This window comes from Pleurodeles waltl, chromosome 3_1 (genome assembly GCF_031143425.1).
Source record: "Pleurodeles waltl isolate 20211129_DDA chromosome 3_1, aPleWal1.hap1.20221129, whole genome shotgun sequence".
NCBI classification, from domain to species: Eukaryota; Metazoa; Chordata; class Amphibia; order Caudata; family Salamandridae; genus Pleurodeles; species Pleurodeles waltl.
The window spans coordinates 393,885,920-393,906,552 of NC_090440.1; the positions used below are offsets into that span (position 1 = coordinate 393,885,920).

The 20,633-nt window shown below is 43.0% G+C and overlaps 1 protein-coding gene across 1 annotated transcript in view; it reads left to right on the plus strand.

Moving 5' to 3' along the window:
- The window catches only part of LOC138283202 (olfactory receptor 2G3-like), a 96,468-nt gene extending 78,130 nt beyond the window's left edge, over nt 1-18,338 (plus strand). Inside the window, exon 2 of the mRNA XM_069221255.1 lies at nt 17,294-18,338. Coding sequence (XP_069077356.1) covers nt 17,294-18,248 — 955 coding nt within the window. The 3' untranslated portion in view covers nt 18,249-18,338. The remainder of the gene's footprint in view (nt 1-17,293) is intronic.
- The last annotated feature ends 2,295 nt before the right edge of the window (nt 18,339-20,633 follow it).

The following is a 20,633-nucleotide window of genomic DNA, read 5'->3' on the forward strand; positions in this document are numbered from 1 at the left end:
TTACAATTACTTGAAATAACTCTATAACTGCTGAATTTCTCTGGTTTTGTGGAAGTAAATTCAGAACCTAACTATAACGTCCCTGTAACCTTAACCTTTGTTTTTTTCAGTGAACAGTGAATATATATATAAGTATATATATTCAGTGAAAGGTTGCAGGTAGCCGTTACAGGACACCAGGGATTGTAAGCCATCACAGGACAATGTGACCTAAAATAGAAAAGAAATATAAGAGGCCAGGGTAGGGATACGCTGCCCATTTAACTCTTGTGTAGGGGTCCCCTCCTGTGGCCAAAATAAGACAAAAAATTTTTTCAAAGCTGCGATCCTGTGAGATGCTAGTGGGATCGTCCATTAAAAAAAAATAACACCAACTAGCATTTTCAATTTTATGACTTTGACTCCCAGGGTAGACCAGGGCCTCGGGGTCATTAATATTAAATATTTGGGGAGGGGGATTGAGTGGGCCCCCCTCCCTGAGCCACTGTTGAGCCTCGGGGACCCCAACTCCAGGTTGGAATACTAAATTAAGGGGAAAGGTGCTTGATGCAGCCGCTCCACCAACCACTAATAAGCCCCAGGTACCCATCACCTGAGCTGAACAATAACTACAGTGGAGGGGAGCAAGCTGCCTCACTTCCTCAATCCACTAATGGGCCCCGGGGATCCCATTCCCCACTGCTGATTAGTAAATAATTGGGAGGGGAGCATATGCCCCCCCTCCTTGAGCCACTAATATGCCCTGGGGATCCCATCCCCCATGACCGATAAGTAAATATTGAGAGGGGCGCATGCAGCCCCCTTCCCCAATCCTCCATTGTGCCCCAGGTACCACATCCCCTAGGGCAGATTTCCTTAAAAAAAGGGGGGGAGAGAATGCAGCCCCACTCCACAAGGTAGTTTTAGGCCTCAGGAGCCCCGGAGGCAATTTTCCAATCCACGTCCACGGGTATTAGCACTGAGGCCCCATTACAGTGCCCACCCCAGAACACTGTGATTCCGTGCCCAGGATAGTGCAGGCATACCGTGCCCTCACTCATTCTGGTAGGGAACCCACTTTGCCCCTTCCCATCAAGAGCAGTAAAAGAATGCTTCTCCTGCCCAGGAGAAAGCAAAGGAAGGGCCAAGGCAGTATGGTGCTGGCTGGGGAGCATGCTGGGGCACCCACCTATAAAAGTTAATAGGCTGGATCCCGGAAGAGGAGCCGGTTAGGAACCTGTGGCCCCCAAATTACAGGTGCTATGGGTGGGCACCCACATATAAAAGATGTGCCAGCTTCTGCGGACACATCCTATGGGCCCTACAGGTCCTGGGGCTCCCACCACAGCCTCCAAATAACATGAAAGATGTGACTGTCCCAGGTGGGACTAGGACACCCACAAAAATGTATTTTAAAAAACATGAATAATTAATGAGCAGCATCTATTTATTATCACTGCTCGGCGATGGAGCACCCCATAAAACCCTGCAAGGGCTATTTGCATTTCATTTTTAGACTTTGGTGGTGCTCTGCTACCAAGCATTTTATTAATGTTGTGGGGGGCTACAAGCAGTGTATTTAAAAAAAATAGTAAGTCTCCTGGGTCATTAAATCCACCACCTGAGCAGAACTTTCCATATTTTTAAAGCACTTCTAGGTGGAGTGCTTTGCTCTTCAGCTGGAGTGCAAGGCCAGCTGTCAGACTTGGCATCCTTGGCGTGGTCTCCCCTAACTTTTTGCCTCTGATTCCCAGGTTGTAGATGTGTGCTGGACTCTGTTTTTGCTGTTTTTGATACTCCAGGCACAGGTGCTCCTGTGTAAAATGTATGTGTAATTGGTTTTCCATGAATAGCATATTTTATTTACAAGTAAGTCCCTAGTAAAGTGCACTAGCGGTGCCCAGGGCCTGTAAATCAAATGCTACTAGTGGGCCTGCAGCACTGGTTGTACCACCTACATTATTAGCCCTGCAACCATGGCTGTGTGCAGTTTTAATCTGCCATTTCGACCTGACAAGTGTACCCACTTACTAGGCCTAAACCTTCCCTTTTCACACATGTAAGGCACCCTTAAGGTAGGCCCTAGTTAGCCCCATGGGCAGGGTGCAGTGTCTGTTAAAGGTGGGACATACGCAGATGTGTTTTACATGTCCTAACACTGAAATACTGCTAAATTCTGTTTTCACTGTTGCAAGGCCTATCTCTCTCATAGGTTAACATAGGGGCTGCCTTTAAATATTATTAAAATGCAGATTCCCTTTGAAAACAGATAGAAATCTGGAGTTTGGGGTCTCAGAACTCACAATTTAAAAATACTTCTTTTAGTGACGTTGGTTTTTAGATTGTTAGTTTGAAAATGCCACTTTTAGAAAGTGAGCATTTTCTTGCTTATTGCCATTCTGAGAGTCTGTCTGTTTGTGGATTCCCTGTCTGGGTGAGTTTGACAGTTGGGCTGTTTGTGAGTCCCCTCTAGACAGTGGAATAAAGGGAGCTGGAGTGAAGCCTGCATATGCTGATGGGCCATCTGTGCTAGAGTGGAAGAAGGAGCGGTCACTTACACATGAATTCATTCATTCATTCATTCGCATTTATAAAGCGCGCTACTCACCCGTAAGGGTCTCAAGGCGCTGGGCGGGGGGGGGGGGGGTCAGTGCTCAAAGAGCCAAGGTCTTGAGCTGCCTCCAGAAGAAGAGGTGATCAGGTATGGTGCGAAGGTGGCTGGGCAGAGAGTTCCAGGTCTTCGCTGCCAGGAAAGAGAAGGATCTTCCTCCGGCGGTGGCTTTGCGGATGCGGGGTACGGCTGCCAGGGCTTGTCCGGTCGAGCGTAGGGTGCGCGGAGGAGTGTAGGAGGAGATGCGGTGGTTGATGAGTTTTGGTCCGAGGTTGTGAAGGGCTTTGTGTGCATGGGTGAGGAGTCTGAAGGTGATCCTCTTGTTGACTGGGAGCCAGTGAAGTTTCTTCAGGTGTCCGGAGATGTGGTGGTGGGGGGGTATGTTCAGGATGAGTCGTGCGGCAGCGTTCTGGATCCGTTGAAGTTTCCTCTGCAGCTTGATGGTGATGCCGGCGTACAGAGTGTTCCCATAGTCCAAGCGACTGGTGACGAGGGTGTGGGTGACGGTCTTTCTGGTATCGGTGGGGATCCAGCAGAAGATCTTGCGGAGCATGCGGAGGGTGTTGAAGCATGCCGAGGTCACCGAGTTGACCTGTCTGGACATGGAGAGGGATGAGTCCAGGATGAAGCCGAGGTTGCGTGCGTGGTCGGTGGGTTGGGGAGTGCTGCCTAGGGCGGGAGGCCACCAGGAGTCGTCCCAGGCGGTGGGTGTAGGGCCGAGGATGAGAACCTCCGTCTTCTCTGTGTTCAGTTTCAGCCTGCTGTCTGTCATCCAGTTCGCTACTTCCTTCATGCCTTCGTGTAGTCTGGTCCTTGCTGAGGTGGGGTTGTTGGTGAGGCATAAGATGAGCTGGGTGTCGTCGGCGTAGGATATGAGGTCGAGTCCGTGTTTTTGTGCGATGTTCGCCAGGGGGGTCATGTAAATGTTGAAGAGGGTGGGGCTGAGGGAGGATCCTTGGGGGACGCCGCAGATGATCTCCGTGGCTGTAGATCTGAAGGGGGGGGAGGCGGACTCTCTGAGTTCTTCCGGAGAGGAAGGAGATGATCCATTCCAGGGCCTTGCCTCTGATGCCGGCGTTGCTGAGGCGGTGTATCAGGGTACGGTGGCAGACCGTGTCGAAGGCTGCAGAGAGGTCCAGGAGTATGAGGGCCACGGTTTCTCCCTTGTCGGTCAGAGATCTGATGTCGTCCGTGGCTGCGATGAGGGCGGTTTCGGTGCTGTGGTTAGCTCTGAAGCCAAACTGTGTGGGGTCGAGTAAGTCGTTGGTTTCCAAGGCGGTGGTGAGTTGAGCGTTGACGATTTTCTCAATCACTTTGGCGGGGAACGGTAGGAGAGAGATGGGCCGGAAGTTTGGGGTCTGCTGTTGGTTTCTTTAAGAGGGCGTTGAGCTCTGCGTGTTTCCAGCTCTCTGGGAAGGTGGCGGAGGTGAGAGATGCGTTGATGACGTCTCGGAGGTGGGGTGCGATGATGTTGTCGGCTTTGTTGTAGATGTGGTGCAGGCAGGGGTCGGATGGAGATCCAGAGTGGATCGAGTTCATGACGCGGGTGGTTTCCTCGGTGGTGGTTGGGTTCCAGGTGAGGATGGTGGTGATGTTGGTGGCGGGTTCTGGGGGAGGGTTCGTGTTGGTAGTGGTGAAGCTGTTGTATATGTCGGCGATTTTGTGGTGGAAGAAGGCTGCGAGGGAGTCGCAGAGGTCCTGTGAGGGAGAGATGGAGTTGTTTTCTGCGACGGGGTTGGAGAGCTCTTTGACGATGCCAAAAAGTTCCTTGCTGTTGTGGGCGTTGTTGTCTAGTCTGTTCTGGTAGGCTGATTTTCGTGCGGCGCGGAGGCGTTGGTGGTGTTGGCGGGTGGCGTTCTTGAGGGCTGACATGTTCTCCTCGGTCTGGTTGAGGCGCCAAGTCTTCTCGAGGGTGCGGCATTCTTTTTTGGAGTCCTTGAGGTCGGGGGTGAACCAGAAGTTTTTCTTGTGGTTGTTGGTGTTAGCTTGGGTCTTCAGGGGGGCCAGGAGTTTGGCGCAGTCTGAGATCCAGCTCGTGAGGTTGTTGGCGGCTTCGTTGGGGTTAGTGGTGCTGGTGGGTTGGTTCTGGGAGAGGGTCGATGCGAGCTGTTCTGTGGTGATTCGATTCCAGTGTCTTCTTGGTGGTTGCTGGGTGTGGTGGTGCATGGTGGTCTTCTTGAAACTGAAGTGGACACAGCTGTGGTCCGACCAGGTGAGTTCGGTGGTGTGGCTGAAGGAGATGTGTTTGCTGGAGGAGAAGATGGGGTCGAGCGTGTGTCCGGCGTAGTGGGTGGGGGTGTTGACTAGCTGTTTCAGTCCTAGGTTGGCGAGGTTGTCCAGTAAGGCTGTGGTGTTGTTGTCGGTGTGGTTCTCCAGGTGAAAGTTGAGGTCCCCTAGGAGGATGTAGTCGGTGGACGAGAGTGCATGAGGGTTGATGAAGTCTGCGATGTCTTCGCTGAACTTGGTGCGTGGTCCTGGTGGTCTGTACATGAGGGTGCCTCTGAGGGTGGTCTTGGGGTCGCTGTGGATCGCGAAGTGGAGGTGTTCGGCGTTGGGGAGTGAGTCGTCGATGTGGGTCGAGATACGGATGGAGCTTTTGTGTGCGATGGCGACGCCTCCTCCGATGCGGTTGGTGCGGTCTTTCCGGATGATTTTGTAGCCGTCGGGGATGGCTATGGCGATGTCGGGTGCCGAGGAGGGGTTCATCCAGGTCTCGGTGAGGAAGGCGATGTCCGGGTTCGTTGAGTTGATGAGGTTCCACAGTTTGATGGCGTGTCTGTGGACGGATCGGGTGTTGACCAGGATGCAGTGGAGATTGCTTCCGGGGGAGTCGTTCTTGACGGGAGCGGTGTGAGTCCGTAGGCAGGTGAGGCGGCAGCTGCTGCAGGTGAAGGGTCCGTGGGTTCGTTTCGGGGTGGCGCGGTAGCAGCCCGGCGTGAATGGGCTGTGCCTGCCCGCTCACAATGCAGTCTCCAACTCCCTGGTGTGTGTCTGGGGCCTAGCGTGGGCAAGGCAGGATCTTGCAAACAAGAGAGACTTCCCTTTGAAGTTTACCAATTTCAAAGGCAGAAAGGGGTATAAATATCGTACTCAAACCCCTGAAAATTAGATGATTTCTGGATTCAAGAGGAACCTCTGCCAAGGAGAAGAGCTGGAGAGCTGAGGAGAAGTGCTGCCCCTGCCCCTGCCTGTGACTGTGCTTTGTTGGGTTATCCTGCAGTTGCTGCTTCTGCCTGTGAAAGGGGACAAAGATTAGACTTTGTTGTGCATTCCTGCTTGGGAAGAATCTCCAAGGGCTTGAACTGATCTTGCCTCCTCATTTGAAGTCTCAGGGCCATCAAAGACTTCCTCTGGCAGCACCTGGACTCTGCTAAGAATCCTGCCCTCCCAAGTGGTGCCCTATCCAGTCACTGTGCCCTTGAAAGGTGAAGTTGGCAGAACAAGAGCTGAAAATCCACACACAGAACGCCGTGCAGGGAAATTTGGGATGCACCATCTGCAACACGGCTGATAAGTGACATGCTGCCTGCTTTGCGGCTGAAATCGACGCTCCACCTGCATCGCAGTTGGGAGATTGATGTATTGCGGCTGGAGAAAAACACACACAACACCCACTTACGGCTGCTGATAATGATGCAAACCCCACTCAGTGCCGTTTTCTAACGATGTGTGACCGGATTTTCCACGCATCGTCCCTGGGTGTCAAAGGCATCCCGAATCTGCGCAGAGTCGAACCGGAAAAGGAACGACGCACAGCCTCCCTTGAGAGGAAGGAATCGATGCATTGCTGACTTTTCCAACACACGCTCGCCTGTGTGGCTTTATTTTTATGCAAACCAGGTACTTTGTGCAAAATCATCGTTTCCATTGTTTTCTATGGAGTAAGACTCTTATTCTTTTGAAAAATCATATTTTAACTTGTGTATGATTTGTGTTGTTTTGGTCTTGTTTGATTTAGATACATTTTGCCTATCTTTCTAAACTGGTGTGGTGTCCATTTTGTAGTGTTTCCCTGTATTACTGTGTGTCTTGGTGCAAATACTAGACTAGAGTGAGGGTCCTTGCTGGAACAGGGGGTAACCTGACTGCCAAGCAAAGACCCCATTTCTAACACTGGCCCTCTTCTGGTAGTTTTTATTGAATGCATTTTCTGGGCCTCAAAAATGTTGAAGGAAAGACTAAGAGACATGTTGGTTTTATTTAATTAAAAAAATGCCTCTGAGTCTATCTTTTGACATTTTTCAGCTAACAAAATGCAATATTAAAAACTTGTTGAAAAAAAGACTTACAGATTTTTTTAAATTGAAAGTTTAAACAGAAAGCCAATAGGTTCACTTTTTATATTTTCCTGTTGTGACTCTTTCACAAAGTCAATAAGTCTGTCTGAGTGTAGCCAGGACCTGCGACACCAACCGCACACTGCACATGCTGGAAGGTCATGTGCTGAGTGGGGTTGGCTGCTCACAAGGGTTGGATGCAGCCAACCTCAATCATCGTCAAAGGCCGTGAGTGGTGTTGGTTTCCTTGCCTGTGAGGGTCTGCTGGCAGGCTAGGCACTGCGGCCAACCCCTTGCTGTGCATGGCCAAAGTCCATGCAAAGCATGGGGTTGCATGCCTGTGAGGGTTTGGACACAGGGCGGGCAGGTCTTACAGTCAACTCCATGCCATGTACGGCCAAAAGCAGTGCATGGCAAGGGGTTGGTTTTACTGATAAAAACAAAGGTTAAAGTAATGCTGTAGTTAGGTGAAACTTTCAGTGACAATGTAACATTTTAAACTAAACAAGACAATGAAATTCACCAGTCATAGCCCTGGATAGGCTTAGCTAATTACCCCACATATTACATCACAAAAACATGTTCCAGAACATCATTGATAACATCACTACAACATTTGAATTACATCATTGATGACAAGACTGTGCATGGTTGGAGCACGAATTATAACTACTTTGGGGCACAAGTTACACTTACACTTCAATTTGTGAAACCCACCTGTGGTATGGTACATGGTTAACCAATTTATCACATCTGTAGTGTTTTTGACCCTGGAACTTGATAGGGATATCAAAACTTTGGGACAGATGAGAAGATATTCATTAAAAAAAATGGAGGAGTTGACATTAGAATTCTCCCTCCAAATGTCCCGATATTGTCAGTACTATGCTATGCATTCCAAGGCATACAGAGACACACACTGTACCCAAATGTAATCCTTTAGAACTAAGATTGCCTATAAAATAGTCTAGCAAGATAGCAACCTGCAGGACCTACAGATCGTGCTGATGTTGAATATCCAATCCTTTGAAACACCTGTGAGCTACAAGAGAACAAGACTGATGAGATTTGGAGGAGAAAGAACGAAGGGCCAGATGTATGATCACGGCCCATTACGATTCTGTAATAGCGATTTTTAAGAAATCGCTATTACCGATTGGCAAAGGGCCATGTATGACATTTGCGAATCGGTAATAGCGATGTCTAAAAAATCGCAAATGCTATTACCGAATCGCAAATTGCGATACCGGGCCCATTCGCAGCTATGGGCCTAATGGCCCATAGCTGCGAATTTTTTGCATTTCCAAAATTGCGATTTCTGAACCAGAAATCGCAATTTTGGAAATGCAAAAGGCCAGGGTGCTGGGGGCCTAAGGCCCACTCTCTTGCACCCCAATTTTTTTTTTTAACATGTAAGGTACACACATGCCAAAAGGGCATGTGTGCTTTACATGTTCAATTTAAAAATGCAGCTTTACTGCATTTTTAAATTTTGCCACCTGGTTGCAGATCATGGTATTTTGCATGTGCAAAATGCCATTCTGTGAAAAATCGCAATTTGCGATTTTTTGCAGCATTGCCTTGCGACCTGGATTTTGCGAATCGCAAATTGCGATTTGCAAAATCCAGATCGCAACGCTAAAAATCGCAATTTTAGCGATTTCTACTTTGTGGTCTGCGAATGCCTTTCATGCATTGCAGACCACTATTTTGCACTCGCAAACGGCCGATTTTACCGTTTGCGAGTGCAAAATATTTTCATACATCTGGCCCGAAATGAGGTCAAAATGGCCTGCCAAGTATTTTTCATAGAGTCTATAACAATGCAGAAAGGCTCAGGAAATGGATAGGAACTGTAGCCCTCACTATCTGCGATGCAAAATAACAATAGGCACTTTTTTCACACAATATGTGAATGTCCTATAGTTAAATACTACTGGACACGAATAGTGGACTCCAGGTTAGCTTTTTTGAAAATAGATAACTGGAAGACCCTGAGGTGTCTGCGTGCTAGTGGCAATTGGCATGCTGATGATAAAGAGAACAATCGTATGCCACTTGCATTCCGACAGAGCTGCTTCCTGTAAGTGAACGGCTCAGAAGTGTGGAAAGTTGTGAAAAGGAAGAGGAATTTGTGTAAAAAGCCAGAGGTCGTCTAGAGAAGCAAGGGTACATTTTGGGTCCGCGGTGAGGCCATTTGTATACGAAACGTTGGCAAAACATACTCAGGTGAATTTTACGGGGTGACGTCTCCACACAATGATCCTGCGAATCTTAAATAGCCTGTGGCATCCCCATACATTTTACATATATTGCACTGCAAAGAAGAGCTCTTTTAGATTATGTTTTTACGTCCTTACAATTATTTCAGTATTGCAGGGTCTGCAAGATGAGCCTACCATTACATTAACTTTTGAAATAGATTTAGTTATATACAGTCTAACCCACATCCTACTACGGGTAACAGCAAAATATATTACATGATGTCACATAGCTGCAATCACACCAGAAAATGGAAAGACAATATACGTAATTATGCTGTAAATGACCCACTATTGTATATGAACCCTATTACCTGGGGCTTTTCACCTGAATCTTTGGTAAAGCAATAATGCGTTAACTAGTGTTAAACGTTTTGGCACCAACACTCTAGATTTAACCCACAAAAAGAAGATCAAACTAAGGCAATTCACCAAAAACCTTCCGAATCTAGATGTGCATGTAGAAACAGCATCTAATTTAAATTTGCAAATCAAAACATGTTTTACGAAAAACAGTGTCAATTACTAAGAGTTATCAAAAACCCTAGACAGTAGTACATTTTGCCATTATGTAATCTACACTGCAATAGTAGTTGAGCACAGTATTCTTTCTTCGCCCTGATTGGGAATCACACATTAAGTCAATTTATGTGGTAAACCCACGACCAACCCATTATGTTCAAACAATTCATGCATTAGATAACTCTAAATCTAACATCACCCCAGTACAAGGGCCAAAGTGATCAGTGCTAGCCGTTCACAGGGAGCCCTGAGTCCAAATGGACTGCCACCAACAATGTTTAAGGATAACAAACAGTTTCAGGCCAAGCTTCTTCACCTTTAATTTCAATTTGGTTTGGAGACAGGGTTTACTCTACCCCCATGGAAAGGTTCGATCCTGCACTCATTACATAAACAAGCATTGACAAAACATAAAGATCTAGCAATGGCCACCAGCCTTCTGGGAATCCTTGTTTTGTTATGGTTTTTGTAAAACTTTGTTGTTCAAGAAGCTGCAGGCCCTCATCAATCCAAAAAAAAAACATTGGCTAATGGCAAAAATGTTTTTGGTTTAAAAAAACAGACGTTAATATTTTTTCTCCCTGGAACTGAAAGGAACTACTTAGAGTGAATATGTGCTCCTTGGGAAAGGGCAGCATGCTGCAAGGCACAGTGATGTCGGCCAGTGGTTGAAATGAGCTGATGCATTGCCACTAAATGCATGCTGCAATGGGTTGAAGAAAAATGTGAATGATGCAACAACAGACTAATGGATGAAGGCTGGGTGTAAAGCCCTATAAGTATGGTATACACATAATTGAAGTCAATTCAAAAGGTCTTGGCTGATACAGATCAAAAAAAGCCAGCTGGTCTGGCATTGGCTGCTAGAATGTTGCCTTTAATAAAGAAGGCAGATAAGAAAGAAGGCAAGAATGAAACAAACATACAAACTAATCAAATAAAGAAATACAAAAGAAGCCAAGAAAGAAACACATGGTTGCAAAGATAGAGCACATTGGTTAGCATATAATTAGGGTTCATGCAAGCTGAATGTAATAAAGAACGAAAGAAAGAAAGAATCAAGAAGGAAAGAAGAAAAGAAAGAATGAAAGAAAGGACATGGAAGAAAATAGAATGAAAAAGGAGAATAAAGAAGGAAACAAAGGAAGTAAAAGAAGAAAAGAAGAAAAAAGAATGAAAGAAAGAAAGAAAAGGGAGAAAAGAAAGAAAGAAGGAAAAAGAAAGACAAAAAGAAGGCAAAAAGAAGTAAGGAAAGAAGGATTGAAGGAAAGACAAGAAAAAGGAGGGAAAATGAAAGAAAGAAATAAACAAACAAAGAAGGAAAAAAGAAAGAAAAGAGAAAGAAAGAAAACAAGGAGAGAAAGGAAGAAACAAAGGGAAGGAAAGAATAGAATGAAAGACAGAATTAAAAAGAATGAATAAAGGAAAGAAGAAAGGAAGGAAAGAAAAAAAGAAAATTAAGAAATTAGGAAAGAAGGCAGAAAAGGAAAAAAAATAATGAAGGACAGAACGAAACAGATGATAAGAGGAAGAAGGCAAGAAAGAAGGAAGGCAGGAAAGAAAGAAACAAAGAAAGAAAGAAAGACAGGTTTGCAAATATAGATAGAGCACACTGGTTAGCTTATATACAGAGTTTCTGTGAGATGATGTGAAATAGCAGCAATCAGCAAAAAAAGGCCATTCCAAAGGCAGATGGGGTGTGATAAAGCTGGAATGTGCCCTGTGGTCACATCAAAAGCATCCTGTTGTCATATTAGACTCTGAACACAAACATAACCTTAACTAGTTAAAAAAAAAAAAAAACACTGCCATTGATACTACCTTGTGCGTGGATGCGCTCTTTGGAAAGAGCAAAATGCAGTCACTCAAAGTGAAGTTAACCAGTGGCTAAAATAGGCTGACCCATGCTGTATGGTGTAGTTGGAGGATGCAAAATGTGAATGACAAAACAACAGATCAATGGATGAAGAGAGGTGGCTGAAAGCCCATTTAAGTAAGAATAGTATACATACATTTTCGTAGAAATAAAAGTTTTGGCTAACGCCAGAACTAAAAAGAAAATCCCACTGCCCTCTGGGATGTTGAAACCAAATTCTATACTAGAATTTTGCTGACAGAACTGCAAGAGTGGGCCAATGATAAAAAAAATGATTCCCAAATGTTCAAACTACACCCAGCATTCGGGACAGTTGATGATATCATCAATATACCTGAGAAAACAAGTGGCATCTATGTATGCTATTAATGACAAAGCTGCATTTGGATGTAGTGTGTAGGGTTATGATATGGGCGAAACTAACAATTTAGAGCTTTGTCTTTATATTTTAGGAGCTGTCATATAGGACAACTTGTTTGAAACCTATGTTTTAATCGTCAAATGTGCTTTAGCGTATTGTCTTAAAAGCCCAAAGGACAGCTGCTTTGAAGATTGGTTAAATATTTTGACATTGTTCTAAAAAAAGTAGAAGAGCTTCAAAAATGTTTATGCATTGCATTTAACATATTATCATAAGGCAATGATGTTTTTTATTACCTGTATCGATATGGGTTACCCAAAACGTATTATGTTTGATTTAATACTTAATCACATTTGTACTGATTTTAATTAATCATCAAATAAAATGTATTAATTATTTCGTGTGTTAGTATTTCGTGCTTACACATAAAGGATTGGCTCTGGAATTTTCTGATGGTTCATTAGGTTTTACTGCATATAGGAGAAGAACATTTCTATTAGCATGAAAAATGATTTGATCCTTCTCTAAAATAGGCTCACCAGGTATGTATCTGCATAGACTCCTCCAGATTAGGCAGTGTCATGCAAATAGGTTCCATTCTATGTGCTGTGGCTGTCTTAGGTAAACTGTGAGCAGGCAAATCTTTCCTCTTACTTCCAGAAAATTGATGCTCAATAAAAAAAAAAGGTGCTATCAATTAATACTGTCAGAGACACCTGGTGAAAATTAAACAAGAATTCATCTTTAATATCTTTTTTAGTCTCCACAGCAACATAGTATTTAGGGTTTGCTCCACTCAAGTATTTTCTGAAGGTAGGCATTTGAATCATGTAGTATGCAGTAAGATATCATGAAACTCTTTCCGAATATCACAGTTGAATCCAAAGGGCACTCAAAATTAAGCTCCTCAAACATTCACCAAATGCTCCCAACAAAATTGCCAAGACAAGGACTGAAGTTATCACAAGTGGAGAGAGGTGGGTTGAGGTGACATCAATAAAACAGCTTATCCAGTAACCAATCCTAGATCTATTTTGGGTGAGTATCACAAGTAAACATCAAAAATACATCTAAGAATTGTTTTAATATTTTTGAGTTCCATAAACATTGAGGGCACCGGGAGTGGTATTAGGGATCTCAGTGGGAACTTGCATGGCTATGATTTGTCTTAAAATGCTTTTTTAACTTTGTACGTAGGCTAACTTGATATCTTGTTGCTGGTTTGTCTGTGTCAGAACACGAATGATCCATGAGGATCTATGATGTGAACAAGACCAGATATTCAATGGAACAGCAACATGAAAGGTGCCTGGTGCAACCATAGTGCCTTTTCAGACTAGGAAAGAAAGGATGATGCATCAAAGTAGCCACTTTCCTAATTTATGGCATTAATAAACATGAGGTTACAAGTACATCAAAAAAGATGGCAGTCAGGAAGAAACTGCCAAAAAACAAAAACACTCATGGGAATGGCAGGGATGAACAGTATAAGAAGGCATAGATACAAGACATGCAGACCGAATTTTCCAGAATAGATGGACAATGATGAGGGGAGGTGTGATTCTCTGCCCAGACCTATAGACAATATTAGGAAAAGTTAAGAAAAAAAGGACAGAAAATACTGCCTAAGAGGTGACATTTATTGAGCACCACCATAGTCACCTCAAAGGGATGTTGGATGCAGTTGCCGAAGGACAGAAGACTGTGGTTGAAAACGATCAGCGGGAGATGTAGGTGTCAATCTAATGCACATTTCAGAGAGACATTCATGTAGATGGTCAGACATATGTAATGCACCACTATTGAGACCACACATATCACCATTACCACAAACATAGGACACTGTGAACTTATCATATTATAGTTCTCATGCAACATCATACACAAACCTATACCAACTGAGAATTTATACGCGTAAGCCAAATAGTACTCAGAGGATATTGCGAAATGACATATTTAAGACTATAAGAAAAACATTTTCGTTTTTTTAGTAATAGACAAGCACTGTTGTGAAACTAGTGACACTCTTCCAATGAAGTAATCACTTATGACCAATATTTTTGAAGAACTGGGCAAGGGTATACTGCTATGTTAATTCCCCCTCTTTGAAAAAGCCACTCTCTCACTCTTTGCCAACTAATTTGCCCATATCTTGGCTTGATTATTTGTCCTTATAAGCAATTCCTTAATTATCTAGTAACTGATAGTGTGGTCCCAATATCTCCGAGACACAATTTGCATCCGATTGCTCAAGAAATCCTCTTAAGACAACTTGGTCTTATCCACCAACAGATCTGCTAGCTGGCTCCCCATAATGTTGATAATCTTCAAGAAATGGGTGGCTGGTCCAACTTCAGGCCAACCAATACTTAATCATATCCTAGATTCCTGTTAATCCAGACACTGCCTTAATGACTGAGCTGAAACTATTCCATTTGTCATCTGTGATGACAGTATAGCCAGATCTGATGTGGGTACCCTCCTCATTCCCATTATTCTGTCAGCAATTTTGAACATGATTGTTCACTCTGCTGCCTTTAAATCCCTCCACTGTCCTCAAGTGGTTAAAATCTTCCCTGTCAGGCTTGGCTCTTATCTCTGGCATTATTCTTATTCCATGTTACAACCCTCAAGGCTCTCTTCTGTGCCTAGCCATTTGCAACATGGTTGAGCTGATTTTCAAGAAATAGACTGGAAAAAATCGGGACTCAGATACCACTCTTATGGTGATGACGATGACACCCACACCTATTTACATGTCAATGAAGCCACCAATCCTTTCTTAGAGATATCCGGAGGCTGAAACATCATTGAGGAATGAATGAATAACATCCACTCTCAAGGTTCCTATGTGGTTTCTGGGTTCATCAACCTTTTTCATTAGCCCTAGAGGACTTCACAGCTATCAGGCACAGAACACATGATTTGAAGCATCAAGACAAACAGGGCACTGACAGCAGGCTGGATTATCTGCTGTGCCAACGGGTAAGGGAAATGATATGACCAGGCTGGTGACTACCTACAGTTCAACAGGATATTGGGCAAAAGATACAAGCTCTCCTTCCTTCTATGCATGGGTCTGGGCCTCTTTCTAAGCTCTTCTAAAATCTCTGGTGGGTGGTATCTATGTCTATGGGCTGAGGGGTGCAGCCCCACCATTCATGGGAGGAGAAAAGCATGGTTAGAATACAAAAGCAGCTAAGCAGCACAAATGTTTGCATCATGATTTTAAATTAGTTGTCTGAGCACGTGTTTTTTGGGAGAGGTGTAACTACATATGTACAAGGAGAGGGTCTCTGTCACCCTTATAGCACAAGCCATGGTGGTTATGTCACATGTGGAACATGACTGGGTTTTAGTAAATTGAATCTTGCCTGCTTAGAGAACTCACTGCTGTAACCAAGGGCAGGATCAGCAAAGTGCCAACTAGTATCAGGAGCTAGGAGCTGAGTACACTGGCTCTGGGGTGTAGGCTCTACCCATACCTATGTATTACTTGCTGGCTCAAGTTGCAAGGGACTAAGGAGGAGTTACTGCAGTTGCAGACTTTCACAGATATTGCACTCTTTTGAGCTGGCGGACTCGCAAACTCACGCAGTACTAGTGAGGACTCTTAGTCTAGCTGTCATGCATGTTCCTGTGCCTTTTGCCCTTTTCCTGGTAGTTACCGTATCTGTCAGCCCCCAATTACACTACTACAGACAAAGAGAGAGTGTGTGTGTGTGTGTCCATGTCTGTGTGAGAGAGCGTGTTTGTCTGAGTCTGCATTGGGTGTGGGTGGGCGGGGGCTGTTTAACAGGAGCCCTTTCTCCATCCATTTCAGCTCATCCATCACAGCACAGCTTGGCAGGTGAATCCAAAGACAATTTAACAATTAACTTTTACGCCCCTCCAGGTTCTAAAGACACCTCTATCTAAAATTGATTTGTGATGTATTTTCACAGCTTGCATATTTTTATGACAACATCTATAAGAATATTACTGTAACATTCAAATCGTAAAGGCACCAGTCCTGCCCTCTTGCTAGGGTGGCTTATTCACACCCTTATCAGCAATGTCGCATTCTCACATCCCAACAGATTGGGTTTGGGGCTATCTAAGCACCATACCTACTTCCAATTCTGCCCTCATTTCTTGTCAATTACACCTCTTCCACTACAAGGTCATATCCAAAGCAGAAGTCACTGTGAAGGCCGGGGAAGAAGGACTGAGGCTTTACTGAGTTAGCAAAAGAGATATGGTAGAATTCATCAGGCAAAAGCACCCTTTGACAGATGTTCCCTATTTGTCGTTTAGCCTACAGATTGCTTTAGGGGAAAATACACCACAAAATATCTCTTAGCAGAAACAAGAAAACGTATGCGTTATTAATACGTTGAAAAGCACGTTTGCAAACAAAAAGGTTAATGGATTTCATCTGGCTCCATAAAGAGGGCATTATACGAGGAAAAATACTGTACTAATCCAAGATGTTAATTGAAATCTATAAATTATGAATTGGCACGACTCGTCGAATACTGTACGGAGCTGGGTGAACCGGTAGATCCTATCTATCAGCGTTACTACATTAGACGCATCATGGGGGATACTGAAGATTAAATGACTTTGAAGACAAATATTAAGTTCAGTGTAAAAAATACTATATCTACGGATCAGTGCTTAATCTGGGATACGAGATCCCTGTAAAAGTCAAAGTGTTTTTTGATCGACTGATATTATTGTTTCTTCCGTTAAACTCAGCATTTGACCTAATTCAACAATTCTTGATTGCCTTGCTGTGTTCGGCTATAATTAGACGGCTTTTTGGCTTGGAAAACGTGCAAATAGTTTCTTCTTCTTAATATTTAAGCTTCCAGAAGAATTTATTTAGTACAGTGAAACATGTGCTGGCTGTTGCACAAAATTAGAACTATAGTTACATTGGAAGGTGTTCAGTGTTATTGCTCCCCATCACTCAATAAATGCCCTTATGCTGTGTTGTAAGGTACAATATGAAATAACCAGTTAAATGTACAATCCTATAAGCCGGTGCTGCTCCTCGAGCTGGGTGACAGAACAGTGAAAGGTTGACGTCTGCAGGACCATTTTTCAGAGTACTGAATGGGATTGTGGGTAACTGTAATAGAACAACAATTACGTTTGCCTATAGAGTAATAAAGTGCAGACCTAATTGATGACAAATGGTACAACAGTCAAGATAAAAGGGTAGAGTTTCACCTGTTATTTTAATACTCTGATCAAAATCTGTATTCTCCTATTCAGAATATTTATGTTGCCTCTAGCTAAACATTTAAGGAAGTAAAGCTTTATTAAACCATTCTGCACAAACTAGATGTCTGTTTTATCTTTCAGGACAGTGATCCATTCAGGTTCAATTAAAACATCTTTTTAATTTTATCTCACCAGATCAAGAATTCAGAATACAATGGAAGGGCAGAATCAAACAGCTGTGATTGAATTTATTCTGCTTGGATTTTCTAACCACTCCAAAATACAAATTGTTCTCTTCGTGATATTCTTGATCATCTACATGATAACTCTGATTGGAAATACTCTAATCATCCTGTTAAGCAGAATGGATCACCATCTTCAAACCCCTATGTACTTTTTCATAAGCAACTTGTCCTTTCTGGATATCTGGTACACATCAAGCATTGTCCCAAAAATGCTGGAAAACTTCCTAGTGGAGAAAAAGAGTATTTCATTCAATGCATGTATGACACAATTGTACATTCATCTTTCATTAGGTGGGACAGAGTGTTATCTTCTGTTATCAATGGCCTATGATCGCTACGTAGCCATATGTAAACCACTGCATTACACCAACATCATGAACAGGACAGTGTGCATTAAGTTGGCAGCGTGTTCCTGGTTTGGTGGTACTATAAATTCATTAATCCACACTGTTTTTGCATTGCAGTTGACCTACTGTGGTCCAAACAAAATTGACCATTTCTTCTGCGAAGTGCCGGCTGTGCTGGGCATGGCATGCACTGATGCCACAATGAACAAGACCGTAATATTTCTCTGTGCAATAGTGGTGGTGATGATCCCTTTTTTCCTAATCCTAATTACTTATATTCGCATCATATCCACCATCCTGAAAATCCACTCGGCGGATGGGAGGCAAAAAGTCTTCTCAACCTGTGCCTCCCATATCACTGTTGTTTCTTTATTCTATGGCACAATAATTTTTATGTACATGAGACCCGGTTCAAGCCACTCACTGCATCAGGACAAAATGGCTACTCTCTTTTATAGTGTAGTGACTCCAATGTTAAATCCCTTGATCTACAGTCTTAGAAACAAAGATGTCAAAGGAGCTCTGATCAGAATCACAGGTAGAAAAATACATTTGTAGTAAATGTCATGGTACGGAACATCAAATATGACTGATTGAAAAAGATATATAAATTGTGAGGAGTGTATGATTTATTAACTTTTTCAGTAAAGTAAAAAAAATATCACACAGGGAGCATTTGCTTTAAATAAACTATACATTTACTATACAGACTGTACATTTTTTATTTAACATGTAAGCAATACATGCATAGTTTGTTTTTCAGAATTAACTTGCAGATTTTCTTTACCTGAGGTGCCGGTCATTCTTAATAATGACAAATACACACAAAATTACACATAACCCCAGTAATCCTGGGGCTAGATTACCACTGTTGAAGGGAGCACAGGAGGCACTTTGTCCACATTTTGCACTCCTAGGTCACTTTCATATTGCAGAAAGATTTAGAGATATTTGCATTGCACAGGATGTGGGTGGTTGGGTTGACCTCTGACCCTCTAAGAAGACATGGTTGTCTGCAGCAGTTAAAAAAAAAAAAAACATAAGCATTGGCAAAGCCAATATGTCTGGCACTGACTGCCAGTATTTTGGCAATTTGTGGGTTTTTTTCATGGTTTTTGCAAAACATTATTATTTGAGAAGCTGATGGGCCCTCATTAATGTAAAATAAAACATTGGTTGGAGGCAAAAATGTTTCCTGGTGTCAAAAAAGCAAGCATTACCATAGCGCCTCATGAAGGGAACTACTTTGTGTCTGGATGTGATTCCTCTTAAAGGTAGGCATGGTGTGATTAGTAGTAAAGCCAACCAATGCCTATAGTGGATTGACTCATTGACCCTTGACAGATGTGAATTACGCAACAAGAGACCTATAAGTAACTATGGGCCTGATTTAGGGTTTGGTTGAGGGGGTTACTCCTTCACAAACATGATGGATTTCTCAGCCATATATTATGATCCCGTTACAGCCTAGGGAGATATTAATATGGTGGACAGGATAGCCATCACTTTTGTGATGGAGTAACCTGTCCACCAAACTCTAAATCAGGCCCTATATTACTTACATTGTTTTAGTAAAAAGAAAAGGTTTTGGCTAACACAGACCAGACCTAAAAAAGCTAATTTGTCTGGTATTGGATGCTAGCCTCTTGAAGGAAAGAAAGAAAGAAAGAAAGAAAGAAAGAAAGAAAGAAAGAAAGAAAGAAAGAAAGAAAGAATGAAAGAAAGAAAGAAAGAAAGAAAGAAAGAAAGAAAGAATGAAAGAAAGAAAGAAAGAAAGAAAGAAAAAGAAAGAAAGGAGGAAAGAAAGAAAGAAAGAATGCATGAAATTAAGGAGGAAAAAAGAACAGCAAAAGAATAAGGAAAGAAAGAATAAAAGAAGGAAAGAGAATGAACAAAAGAAAGAAAGAATGCATATCTTAATACAGAACACTTCAAATGGGCACAGTCTGGTATGATGTGAAATAAAAGTAGTCAGATAAACAAAAGCAACTCCAAAAGCAATTTACAACACCATTGCCAGGGGACAGGAATGTTTAAGCCTGCAATGCGCCTTGGCTACGTCAAAAGTAACCTGCTAACACATCAGGCTTGGAGCACAAAGGCAACACTACAGTAATTATAAAGTAAAAACAAAAACACTGGCATTGAAGGTAACTACATTGTGTGTGGATGTTCTCCTTTTGAAACAGCAAAATGCAGTCCCTCAAAGTGAAGTTAAATAGTGGCTTAATTTGGTTGACCCATTGCCCCATGCTGTATGCTGTAGTCTGCAGAAGCACAATTTCACAACAAAAAAACAATGGATGAAGAGAGCTGGCTGAAAGCCCCTTTAAGTAAGTAGCAGTAGTATATGTTTATTTCGGGGAACTAGACCATAAAACATGTCATACATAAAAAGTTAAGCACATACTTTCAGCAAACAATGAATATAAAACAATTTTAAACATATTTCGGTCTAGAGTCTAGAATTACATTCTAGACTCTAGCCCCCAAAAAATCATAAAATTATTAATAGGATAAAGGGCACACTAAGTTTTTTTGTTTTTTAAAAACTTTATTAGGTTTTCAACATAGTAAATGCATGTAATCTCCTTGGGTACTTTAGTGTAACAATGATCAATCAGGTAGGCATAGCAATTCATGAAAAATAACTGCATTCACAGCGTGCAAAACATCACATGCTTGCCAGCACCATACATGAAGAAGACCAAAGCTTCTGGTATGAGGGTGCTAGGTCCCCCACCACCCAGTGTATCACTCACCCAACCATCCCCTAATTCCCAAACTACCCCCCCCCAGCCCTTAACCCCTTGTGGTGTGTTTCCCTAAGTGCCTAATGATTCATTAAACGACTGCATACACAGTTATGTGAGAAACCCAGTCCACCATATCGTTTCCAAGGAGATCACAGCCATGGAATGCACAAGTTCATACCTTCCTTTT